Source organism: Plasmodium reichenowi, chromosome 6 (genome assembly GCF_001601855.1).
Source record: "Plasmodium reichenowi strain SY57 chromosome 6, whole genome shotgun sequence".
Taxonomy (NCBI): Eukaryota; Apicomplexa; class Aconoidasida; order Haemosporida; family Plasmodiidae; genus Plasmodium; species Plasmodium reichenowi.
This window is the reverse complement of record NC_033651.1, coordinates 493,595-506,579: the sequence shown is the minus strand read 5'-3', so window position 1 is coordinate 506,579 and position 12,985 is coordinate 493,595. Positions and strand designations below refer to the sequence as shown.

Genomic DNA, 12,985 nt, shown 5'->3' with positions numbered 1-12,985 from the left:
AGAAAAAATAGTAAAATATTACTAAAAATTTTTTACCTGAACAGTTCAGGATTTTTTTTTTTTTTTTTTTTTTTTTTTAAATTAAATATATAGATAATAGCTCACTATAATATATATAGAAAAGAATATTTAAAAATATTTTTATTTAAAGAGGGTAATATATATATATATATATATATATTTAAGTGTGATATAATTTGACCTTTGTATATATATTTTATTATTATTAATTACTGATAGTTCCTTTTTTTGTTGAATAATCAAAAACAGTTCCATCATCCGAAATTAAACATTCTCCAGTCATTCTTGCTCTCATTTCGATAGCTAATTTTTTACTTAAGGTAGTACCATAAGTATTAATTCCGAAATTTTTTGTTCTTTTACAACCACTTGGACTTCTCCATTCAGCTCTCCAAGCTTGTACAACACCATTAATTCTAATCATATATACTCCTGCAGGTGTTGATCCTGTTTTTTCCATTTTGTTTATCATATTAACATCGTCTACTTCTTTTTTAAGATTTTTGTTTAAAGAATTTTTTGAATAATGTTTATTAAAAGTTTCTCCTTTCATATCTTTACCTGATGATTTTAAAAGATCATCTGTTGTATGATCAATATTTAAATTTTCATATGAAATATTTTTATTTATTCTTTCGTTATTTGAAAGATGTACGTTATTATTATCTGTTATTTCTTTGGTTATATTAAGGATATGATCATTTTGATTATTTTGATTATTTTCTATATGTGTAGTATAATTATGATTATTTTTTTTATTATTGTTTATATGATTTTCTGAGTCCTGATTTTTATGAGAATTTCCATATGCATCATCTTTATTATTTTGCTGAGATATGTTTATATTTTTAGAACTTTTTCTTCCTCTCTGTACTTTAACAGGATCAGGATTATGTAGGTGATGAAAATTTTTATCATCTTGATAATTAGCGTCATTTGTGATATTTGTGATATTTGTGATATTTGTGATATTTGTATAATTTGTATAATTTGGATAATCCTTATAATTTTTATCGACGTGTTCATTATTCAGATCATTCATATTGTTAGTTTCTTTATCTTGTTTTATATCTTCATCACCATCATCATCATCATCAATTTGATTGTTGTTTACAACTTGTGTTGTATTGTTACTTCCAACAATGCTGTTGCTGGTGGGTCCTTTATATTTATCTTTGGCCTCCTCGATATCGTTGTTAAGTGGGTCTACATTCAAAGGGTAAAAAAAAAAAAAAAAAAATAAGAAAAATATAAAGAAAAATATAAAGAAAAATAAGAAAAATATAAAGAAAAGGAAAAAATAATCATATATATATATATATATATATATATATATATATATATATATATATATATATATATTAAACATATAAACCTACTTGTTAACAAATTCGAAGAGTAGAGGTCCTGGTCTATGATCTCCTTTTTCGTTATTTGATCAGATTTATCATTTGTGCGATATAGCATTTCATCATTATTTTCCTGTGATTTAATTAGAATATCATTGGTTGGATTATTTTTCACAATAGGAGATATAGAATTCTCTTTTTTATTTCCATGTCCATTTTTTTTATAAACATTTTCGAATTTTTTTCTTGCTGCTATTGCTAAATTTCTAGCTTTTTCTTCTCCAAATTTGTTTATAGAAAAATATCTTTTTTCTTGTTTTCCGTTTGAATACCAATTAGCACAGAAAGCTTTTTTAGAATCTTGATAGAAAACACCTTGTGGTAATTTAATTGATTGATCTGTTATATTTTGTTGATCACCTAACTTTTTATTATTACCTTTGGTATAAGTATTATTACAATTTTCTAATGATTTACAATAGGAATATTTCAAATATATATTTTTTGTATTTCTATTTTCTATTTTGTTTATATTATCAATGTTCTTTTTATTCGATAAATTAACAGAAGAACATCCTTCAAGTTTTGTCTCTTCATTATTATTGTTTAAATAGTTGTACGGTTGGCTATTATAGTCATTATAAAGGTGATAATTATTATTATTATCATTATTATTATTATTATTATTATCATCATTATTATTATTATTATCATTATTATTATTATTATCGTCATTATTATTATTATTATTATCGTCATTATTTTTATTATTATCGTCATTATTTTTATTATTATCGTCAATATTTTTATCTTGTTGATGATACTTTGTTTTAGACTGATCATAATTTATAACATCTTCATAATTAAGATAATTATTATTTTTTTTATATGTAATATCATTGTTATTCATGTAAGTACCTGGAATATACATACCATCTACATGTAACATCATATTTTCATTCATATAATTATCTTTGTTTATATAATCATGTATGCTACTATTATTTGGTGAATTCATTTGACTTTTTTCTTTATATTCTTGTTTTGTTTGTACATGATCGTTTTGCTTATGAACCACAATTTGACTTCTATTATTTTCATTCTCCTTGTCGTGATTTAAATCACTATATATATTATTTGTGTTTGTTTGTAAGGATAAGGATAAGGATGTTTTATTAATAAAATTTTCTTGAACATTTTGATTTTGATCATATTGTATATCATTAAATATATGATCACTATATGTATTATTCTTGAAGTTGACATTATTATATGATGAAATATTTATATCGGAATTGTGTTTGTTATTATAAGAATAAAGCATATTAGTATCAATTTCATTCTTTATATTTATATCATGTTGACTATTCTGTATTACATCATTATTATTACTAATATTACTAATATTACTAATATTATTATTATTATTATCATTATTATTATTATTATTATTATCATCATTATTATCATCATTATTATCATCATTATTATCATCATTATTATCATCATTATTACCATTTTTTTCATTTTTCTCATTATTTTTATTATTGCTCATATTCGTTTTTTTTTTCTTCCTTTCATTAATAAATTCTTTACTATCATTATTAGTATAATGATCATGAGTATATGATCGTCTTTTATATAAATGTCTTCTCGTATCTCTCTTATTCGTGTTATTATTATCATTATTTATATTATTATTTTTTGGTAAATGTATTCCAGTATTTCTTGTCGACATGCCTCTTTTACTTACAATATTATCTACATGTATATTATTCACATAATTTTCTTTATTATCTTTTAAAAGTTCTGGAGACTTGATAGGACAAGTGTTTATGTTCATGGGTTCAGCGTTTGTCACAGGCTGTGTATCCTCAATATGGTTATCTTTCACATTATTTACATTATTTATATTATTTACATTATTTACATTATTTACATTATTTACATTATTTATATTATTTACATTATTTACATTATCGTTTGAATTCCCATTCACATTATTTACATTATCGTTTGCATTTCCATTATTAATAATTTTATGAGTTGCGTCTTTTTCATTTTTATCATTTTTATTTTTACTGGTAGGTCCTTTTTTGCCTTTCAAGTTTTTTGTCTTATTTTCAAAAGCAAACCTAGCTTTTATAGCTAGACTCCTAGCTTCATCCCATCCATAATATTTAATTTTGAATCGTCTTTTAATTTGTTTTCCTTCTTCATACCAGCTACCTATCCAAGCTTTTTGTGATTTATCAAAATATACACCCCTTTGAGGTTTTAATTCGGAACAAGCTATCTTGGTTTCATAATCTTCATTATTGTCTAATATATTATTTTTCATTTTATTATTGTTGTTACAATTATTTATTTTTCGAGTTGTAATATTACTTTTATTATTTTTATTAATTAAAGATGAGTCTACATTTGTTTTTATTTTATCTTTATTATTTACATCACACAATGAACCATTATTATTATTGTTCATAACATTTATATGCATATTTGTTATCGTATTTGTCTTTTCCTTTTTACTATAATATTTCGTATCACACTCATAATTTTTTACATAATTCTGATTAACTACTTTAGTTCTTCTGCCTCTTCCATATTCTGGGGTGATATCTGTATTAAGGAAACCACTCCTGTTCTTTTCTTCTTCAATCTTATTTCCTAAAGAAAAATAAAGATAAACAAATATATATATAGTAAACATATTATATATATTAAACATATTAAATATATTAAACATATTATATATATTAAACATATTATATATATTAAACATATTATATATATATATATATATTACATATATTACATATTATATACATTTATACTTTCCCAACAATTATTTTTAATATATATAATTTCCATCCTTTTTATTACCCGCTGATGATACTTGTGCACGAAATCCCTTTCTCTTATTATACACAGTACCATAAATGTTGTCCTTTTCTTTATCATTTAATTTTCTGTGATTTAATAATGACTGTGAATACATATTTCTATTCTTTAAGATATTCATGTTTTCATTATCGTCATCTCCATAATGGCACGCACCATCTTCTCTGTCTTCATAATGAATATAATTATATTTATTATTTCTCATATTATCATATTCATCTATATTACACATTACATCAAGGTCATTTTCTTGTCTTTGTAAAACATATTTCCCTTTCAAATGTGTTCTTTTCCTTTTTCTAAAATAGTTATCATGTCTCAGGGTATCTTCATCATTGCTGCTTTCATTCAAATCCTCAAATGAATTATATAAATCTTTATTTATGAAAAAAGACGACGAAGAATTCTTATTGTTTCTATTATAACATCTTACAAACTTGTCAAGCATATTATTATTATTATTATTATTATTATAAAGATTAAAGTTGTCATGTGTGCGTTCATGCGCACGCCTCAAATGACGGCGATTAGTATGATTATTACTACCAAACATATTATTATGTTCCTTGTGTTCATTATGCTTAGTATCTTCTGCATGTTCATAATTTTGTGTATCTCCTCCAGGAACCAAAAGATATTGACCTAGCTCATCCATATGTGTATTATGTTCAATATCATTCATATTTGAATATGATAGTGTGGATAAATAATTATTATATTTATTGCATCTATAATAATTATCATACTTATCATACTTACCATACCTATCATACTTACCATACTTACCATACCTATCACCCATATTATCCATATCACCCATATCATCCATATCACCCATATTATCCATATCACCCATATTATCCATATTATCCATATCATCCATATCATCAATATCATATTTATTTTTTTTCCTCAATCTTGTATATTTTAATTTATTCATATAAATTTCCATATTAGGTGAATAAGCACAGCTATTATTATTTTGTGATGACATAACTAAATATTTATTTTTCATATGATAAGGAATTTGTTCTTTTAAATTCTTTTCATAATTTTCTAACATCCTTATATCATTTTCTTGTCTTGAATAATTTTCTTCTTCCTGTACATAATAGTTCTTATCATTTTTATAATTATCTTTGCATACAGTATTATTATTTTGTGGATTACTATAAGAGGATAGGATGCCTTCATCATCTAAGCTGAGTGTAAAATTTCCTTGAGCGTTTTTTTTATTCTTGATTAAATAATTATTCTGAGAAAATACTTCAATTTCTTTATTATTATTTTCTGTTAATCTACAATACTTTTCCTTTGTATAATTATAATGATTATTATGATTATTATGATTATGTTTATCTTTATCATCGTTTGAAAGGTATGTTCGATTGTTATTAATATGATCATTAATAAAATATTTTGGATCGTTATAATCCTGTTTATCGTTTCTTTCTTCACTAGGTTGTACATATTCGTCTTGTCCATTTCTCATGGTAGAATCCGAAATATTCATATTTTTTGAAATATATTTATTAAGATAATCATATATATATTCATTATTTATTTGTGGCACATTTTGGTTTTTATTTTTCTGGGACTGTTCATATAAATATAATAAATTTAACAAGTCATTAATCATATTATTATTGTTATTCATATGGATATTATTGTTATTCATATGGATATTATTATTATTGTTTACATGTCCATTAGATGAGTTGTAAATCATTTTTTCATTATAAAGATGATTCAAGAAATTATTATAATCATCATCATACTTATTAAAATTATTATTATTGATGAGATTGTTATATGTGTGTATAGGATTTATCATTTCATTATTTTTTATATAATTATTACCTACAGAATTATTCATATTTTTATAAATACGATCATTTTGATTATATTGATGATTATTTAGATATTTTGAATTATAATGTTTATTTATAAAACAATTATTATTTCTGTTAGTATATGGAATATTCTTTAGATAGCTATATACATTGTTCATCTTATTTTTAATAAATGTATTATTATTATTATTTTCATAATTAAAAGAATTATCTACACCTTGAATATTATTATTATTGTAATTTTTATAATTTATATAATCTTTGGAACGTTTCAAATTTTTGGAACTTCCCTCTCTTTCGTCTCTTCCGTCAATTCTGTCTCTTCCGTCTCTTCCGTCTCTTCCGTCTCTTTCATCTCTTCCGTCTCTTTCATCTCTTTCATCTCTTTCGTCTCTTTCATCTCTTTCGCCTCTTTCTTCTCTTTCGTTTGTTTGGTTGTTGTTTATAGCCGAGTTGTGGTCTCCCACATATTTTAAACATAACAACAATTTTTGATAATATAAAATATCTTGTACACTTAAATTTTTATTTTTTATTAGATTTAAAATATTCTCCTTACAGTTCATTTCTTTAGTTATTGTTCTTGTACTTATTTCATTTCTCATCTGATCATAGTTCTTGTTCGTGTTCGTGTTTGTGTTTGTGTTCGTGTTTGTGTTCGTGTTTGTGTTCGTGTTCGTGTTCGTGTTCGCGTTCGCGTTCGTGTTCGTGTTTGTGTTCGTGTTCGTGTTCGTGTTCGCGTTCTTTTTATGGATATTAATATTATTGTCTTTATTATTTCCATTATTATTTATAACTTGTTCTTTTTTATCATATTGTTCACTTATATTATTATTTCGATGTATATCCTTTTGTTCACTTATTATATCATTATTATTCTCGTCTTTGTTGCTTTGTTCAACATTCATCATATTATAATTATAATTATTATGCTCGTCATCTGAATCATTCAAATTATAAGTCAAGTCTGTTGTGTTGTTATATAACTCTGATAGTTTACATGCTAAATCTTTTACTTTATAAATAATATCGCTTTTATTTGTATTTTTATTTCTATTTTTCATGTTATTATTATTTTTTATATTATAATCATTTAATTTATAGGTCAAGTCAGCTAATTTGATATTATCTTCATCATAATCATCATCACCATTATCATCACCATTATCATCACCATCACCAGCACCATCACCATCATTATTATTATTTTTATTTATATTATTATTTTTATTTATATTATGACCATTTTCATTTTGAAGATGTAAATCATCCATAGAATTATAAATATGTTTATTATAAAAATAATAATTTTCCAAATCATCGTTAATATTGTTATTATTTTTTTTCTTGTCCCTAAATATATTGTTTTTATTATTATTATTATTGTTGATATTGTTATGTTTTGTGTTATATCTACATTTTTCATCTTCAAATAAAAAATCGCATTCATTAATTTCCTGTAATATATCTGCATGTTTATTTTTATACATGCTTCTTAGATCGTTAAGATCTTTTAATGTTTGTATATAACTTTTATCATCAATATGTATATTTTGATCATCTTCATTATATATATAATAGTTATGCATATGTGTTCTTTTGTATTGACATAATGAATTACTCCTATTATTTATATTGTCACCTTTTTGATTTGAAATATCATGAGAAAATCTATGATCACTATTACAAAAATTATACACATTATTATGATTATTTTCGTGTCCACTTTTTATGTTAGTAACAAATGAATTAATATTATTATTATTATTATTATTATTATTATTTTCATTATCTCCTTTTTTTTTATTTATATCGTCTTTATTCATATATCCTTCATATAAAACATTAGCCCTTATATAATCTAATATATTATCATGAAGATATTCATTATTTAACATTTCGATTTTTTTTTCATTATTATAGTATGCATTACATTTTCCTTGTTCAAAAATTTCTTTCACTTTATTATATTCTAAATTTATGCCTCTGTTGTTTGTTATATAAAATTTTACGAGTTCTTCAATTCTTTCTTTCTCATCATTATTATAATTATTGTAATTATTATAATTATTGTTTTTGTAATTACTACAATTATTGTTTTTGTTATTGTAATTATTATTTTTGTTAACCATATTTATATGACCTTCACTCATATCAGGTTCTAACATCTCATGTGGAAAACACCTATTTATAACATCCCTTTTTAATAATATATCCTTTATATGATTAATTATATGTTTTTTAAATGTTGATATATTAATATCGTCGTTTTCATATAACCATTCCCAAAACATGTTCCAATTTTCCTCATTCAAATTTTTTTTCAGAAATTCTCGAATTAATATATTCATATTTAAATTTTCTTTCATATCATAATATTCATCTGTACTCATATTATTTATATTTTGTATAATTTCTATATCACTTTCATTTTTTGTATTGTAATATTCATCCATTTTATCATAATTTATTGTAGATAAATTACATTTATAATTTTTTTCACATGAAATATGGTTAAATTCTTTATTATTAGCACCTTTATAATTTTTTATGTTTTCCACACTATTATTATTTTCGTTATTTATATATGTTTCTTCAGGAGGAGATATGATATGATTATGATACATATATAAAAAATTATTTCTTTTTTCATTGTATATCTCATTATTATAATTATTAATATTATATTTATTATTTTTATCTACGTTTTGTTGCATTTCAGCAATTCTAAGATGATATAGCTTTAAAACAATATTCTTTAATGCATGTAAGCTTAATAAAGATACGCATCCATCATTTTTTAAAATCGGAGAAAATATTAAGGCATATTTATAAATCGTTTCCGAAAATATACTACTCATAATTTTGTTAATACATTTCTTTTTTATTTTATTTCTTTTTTTATTAATATTTATAATATAATCATTACTATAATGTTTAAAATTGGTCATATGATCTGTATTATGTTTTATTATAAGAGGAGACGCGTGGGGAGTATTCCCATCATTCGATTCTTTTTCTGTACACTTTATGAAATTATTATTATGAACATGATTATTATTATCATCTTTCTTTTGTGTATTTATATTTATATCCACACCTTCAGGGTTATCACATCTATTAGGATCATCTTTTGAAGATCTTCTTAAAATATTCAAGGTCTCCTTTTCAAAAGATGTGCTCTCTTTAATTTTAATAGTGCTATTAATTTTTGTTGAATTGTGAATTTGACTTATATTTGATAAGACTTTTGAATTTGTATTATCATTATTTATAAGATCATCGTTTGTAACATTTAAATCGTGCATATGATTTTTTATACTTTTTATATCTTGATAATCTTGATTATTTTGAACATTTTGAACATCTTCATCATTTTGATCATCTTGATCATCTTGAACATCTTCATCATTTTGAACATTTTGATCATCTTGATCATCTTGAACATCTTCATCATTTTGAACATTTTGATCATCTTGAACATCTTGATCATTTTGAACATCTTGATCATTTTGAACATTTCCAAGTTTATCATTTGCTTTTCTTCTTGTTCTTTTTCTTTTTCTTTTTGTTTGTTTTTTTATATCTTCATAAGATGGTATCCTTCCCACATGATCATCCATCTCTTTTGTATATTCCATATGATTATTTTCTTTTACATGATTGTAACTAGTTCCTAGTTCTATTTTTTCATCATTTGGTTCAATGATTACTTTTGCTTTACTTTTTCGTGTTATTCTTTTATAATATTGCTCTTGAGAAAGAGGATCTTTGTTATGTTCGTTTATTCTATTTATTTTGTTGAGTTTTTTTTCTGCTTGATTACATTCGACAGGTATCCCAATTTCCTCCTCCTCAATATACATATTATTAGAGTGATCATTACTAATGTGTTCGTTATTATAATGTTCATTATTATTTAGAGCACATTCGTTTGAATCTCTCATTTTTTCCATTTCAACAAAAGTATTATTATTATGCACATTATGAACAATTTTGTTGTTTTGATTTTGTATTGTTTTATAATCATTATATATAATATTATCATAAATGCTATTTTGCAAATGTACTTTTTTATAAATATCCTCATTCCCATTTTCATTATCTACTTCTATTCCTGTCCTCATATTACTAGGAGCATAATAAATATTATCCTCCTCTTCATCATTATCATTATTATTATATATATTACCATTCCTTTCATCATCATTGTGCTGTGCTCTATTCTTACTTGTTTCATCCTTATGCATCTCATCATATTTATCATCTTGCATATCCTCCTTTTTTATAACACGATTAATCATATGTTCCTTGTGCAACATATATTCTGAGTGTGTATTTTTTAAAAAGAAAATGTTTGACGAAGTTATTGTATCCTTATCCTTGTTATGTCTTGCCAATGGTGATGTCTGATTTTTTGATAAATAATATTTTTTGCTATTCATATCTGTAGAAATAGAATCTAATTTAATTTGTTTATGTGTTATATTATCAAAGGGTTCATTTTTTTCATGTTCATGATGATATAATTTTCTTTTAAAACATCTATTAATAAAAGGATTATATACTTTACCATTATATTTATTTGTATGTTTATTAAGTTGATCACTTTGAATATCATCATCTTTATTATATATAGTAGATAACATGCATTCATAATAATTTTCTTTTTGGTTTGTCAAAACTTTATCTTTTATTGGATATACATATTTATTTGTAGATACATCAAAAATATGACCATTCAACTTTTCAATATCCTCAGTCACAATTTTATTATTATCATAATTCAATTCATCTGATGATGTCTTATTTCTAATCTTTTTTATAATTTTTTTTTTGATCTTATGGTATTTTTTTGTATAAAAAAGAATTGTTTTTAAATCAAAATATGTTTTCTCGATTGATATTATTTGAGTAAAATGATAAAAATAATTCTCATCATTAAATTGGATACATTTAGAACGACAATATTCTTTTAAATAATCTAGAATTTCTAGAAAACATGCTTTTATATTACATAATAATTCTTCAATAAATTTATTCCCATCTGAATTTAATACACCTATCATAATCTCTTTCATCATCTTTTTTTTTAGTTTCATTTTATTATCATCATTATTATAAACACATCTGTTTGTATGTTCCTTCCTGCTTGATACATGTATGTGTATAAAATAACGTAAAATTAAAGGAATATGAATAATTACATTTTTAACATTGTTAAATGGATCAACTGTTCTTATTATATTATTATTCTTCTTAATGCTGTTATTTATTTGGTGTTTGTTGTGTGGGATATCATTATTTTGTGATATATTATTATTTTGTGATATATTATTATTTTGTGAAATATTATTATTTTGTGAAATATTATTATTTTGTGAAATATCATTATTTTGTGACATATCATTATTTTGTGACATATCATTATTTTGTGACATATCATTATTTTGTGACATATCATTATAATTTTCTATAGGAACATCAGGGACCTCTCCAGATACATCGTTCGAGGAGCACTTAACAAAATCTTCTATAAAATTTATATTATTATTTTCTATATATTTTACAAATGTCCATGCTATATCTTCATATACCTTATCACATTCTTTTCCTTCTATATTATTTATATTAATAATTTCTTCTTGATTGAATAAATCATTTAAACACTTAAAAAATTTTTCTGCATTTAAATGATTTTCTTTATTAAGCATACCATTATTATCTTGTGCAATATTATTTTCTTCTTCTATAGTAGCGACATCAAGGTCATTTTCTTTATTTGTATCAGTGTGCTCATTATTTATATTATAATTTCTTTTTGTATTTTCATGTTTATCATTTTTCTTATCACTAAAAATTTTCTTTAAAATATTAACATTAACTTTACCTCTTAAAATATAATATAAGCACCTTCCTACGGATCGTACATCTGGATAACCAGGACGTTTAAACTGATTTGATCCTTCTGAACTTTGGTTCTCTTCCCCCATTTGGTTATCTCCTCCCATTTGGTTCTCTTCCCCCATTTGGTTATCTCCCCCCATTTGGTTATCTTCCCCCATTTGGTTCTCTTCCACCATTTGGTTATCTCCCCCCATTTGGTTATCTCCCCCCATTTGGTTCTCTTCCCCCATTTGGTTATCATCCACCATTTTGTTATCTCCCACCATTTTGTTGACATCTCCTTTTTCATCATTTTCCATATATTTGAATAAAAAATTTTTAATAACCTTATATACATCATTAATATTATATTTCTTTTTTCCATGAGACGAAGAATTGGAGTCCTCTATGATGAAGGACTTGAATTTTTCCAAGTTTTTATCCTTTTCGATATTATGATTATATTCACTTGTGTTGTTATTACATTTAATAATATCATATGTATTAGATATAGATGATTCTATTATATCTCCTTTTTTTTGAACACATAAATTTTTGTCCTTATCTTTTTTTTTTTGATTTTCTTCAAGAAGACATTCTTTGTCTACATCTTTTCTATAAATATTATTTCGGTCACAAGTTTTGTCAACCATATATATATTACATATGTCGTTTACATTCATTATTTTATTTTCATCAATAGTAGAATTAGATTCGAAACAATCGATGCTTTTTGCCTGAATAATATTTGAGACCTTTTTTATTTCGTCCATATAATTCTTGTACTTCTCTTCTTTATTTTCCATAATTTAAATATTTCACAAAAAAATTAATATAAACAAATTAATAAGAAAAAAAAAAAAAAATAAATAACTATATATATATATATATAAATATATTTATATATATATATTTATATATATTTATATTATCTCTAGGGGAGTGTTTTTTTTTTTAATGTATGGCACGTAA

At 23.2% G+C, this 12,985-nt stretch overlaps 1 protein-coding gene across 1 annotated transcript; it reads right to left on the bottom strand.

Annotated features, from left to right (window-relative positions):
• Positions 1-226: 226 nt before the first annotated feature.
• Positions 227-12,819, bottom strand: PRSY57_0612500 (transcription factor with AP2 domain(s); the record flags this gene model as incomplete). The annotated part of the gene is made up of 3 exons (XM_012906501.2): positions 227-1,227; positions 1,401-4,040; positions 4,257-12,819. The coding sequence occupies 3 exons, from the start codon at positions 12,817-12,819 to the stop codon at positions 227-229; spliced, it is 12,204 nt and encodes a 4,067-aa protein (XP_012761955.2).
• Positions 12,820-12,985: the final 166 nt, after the last annotated feature.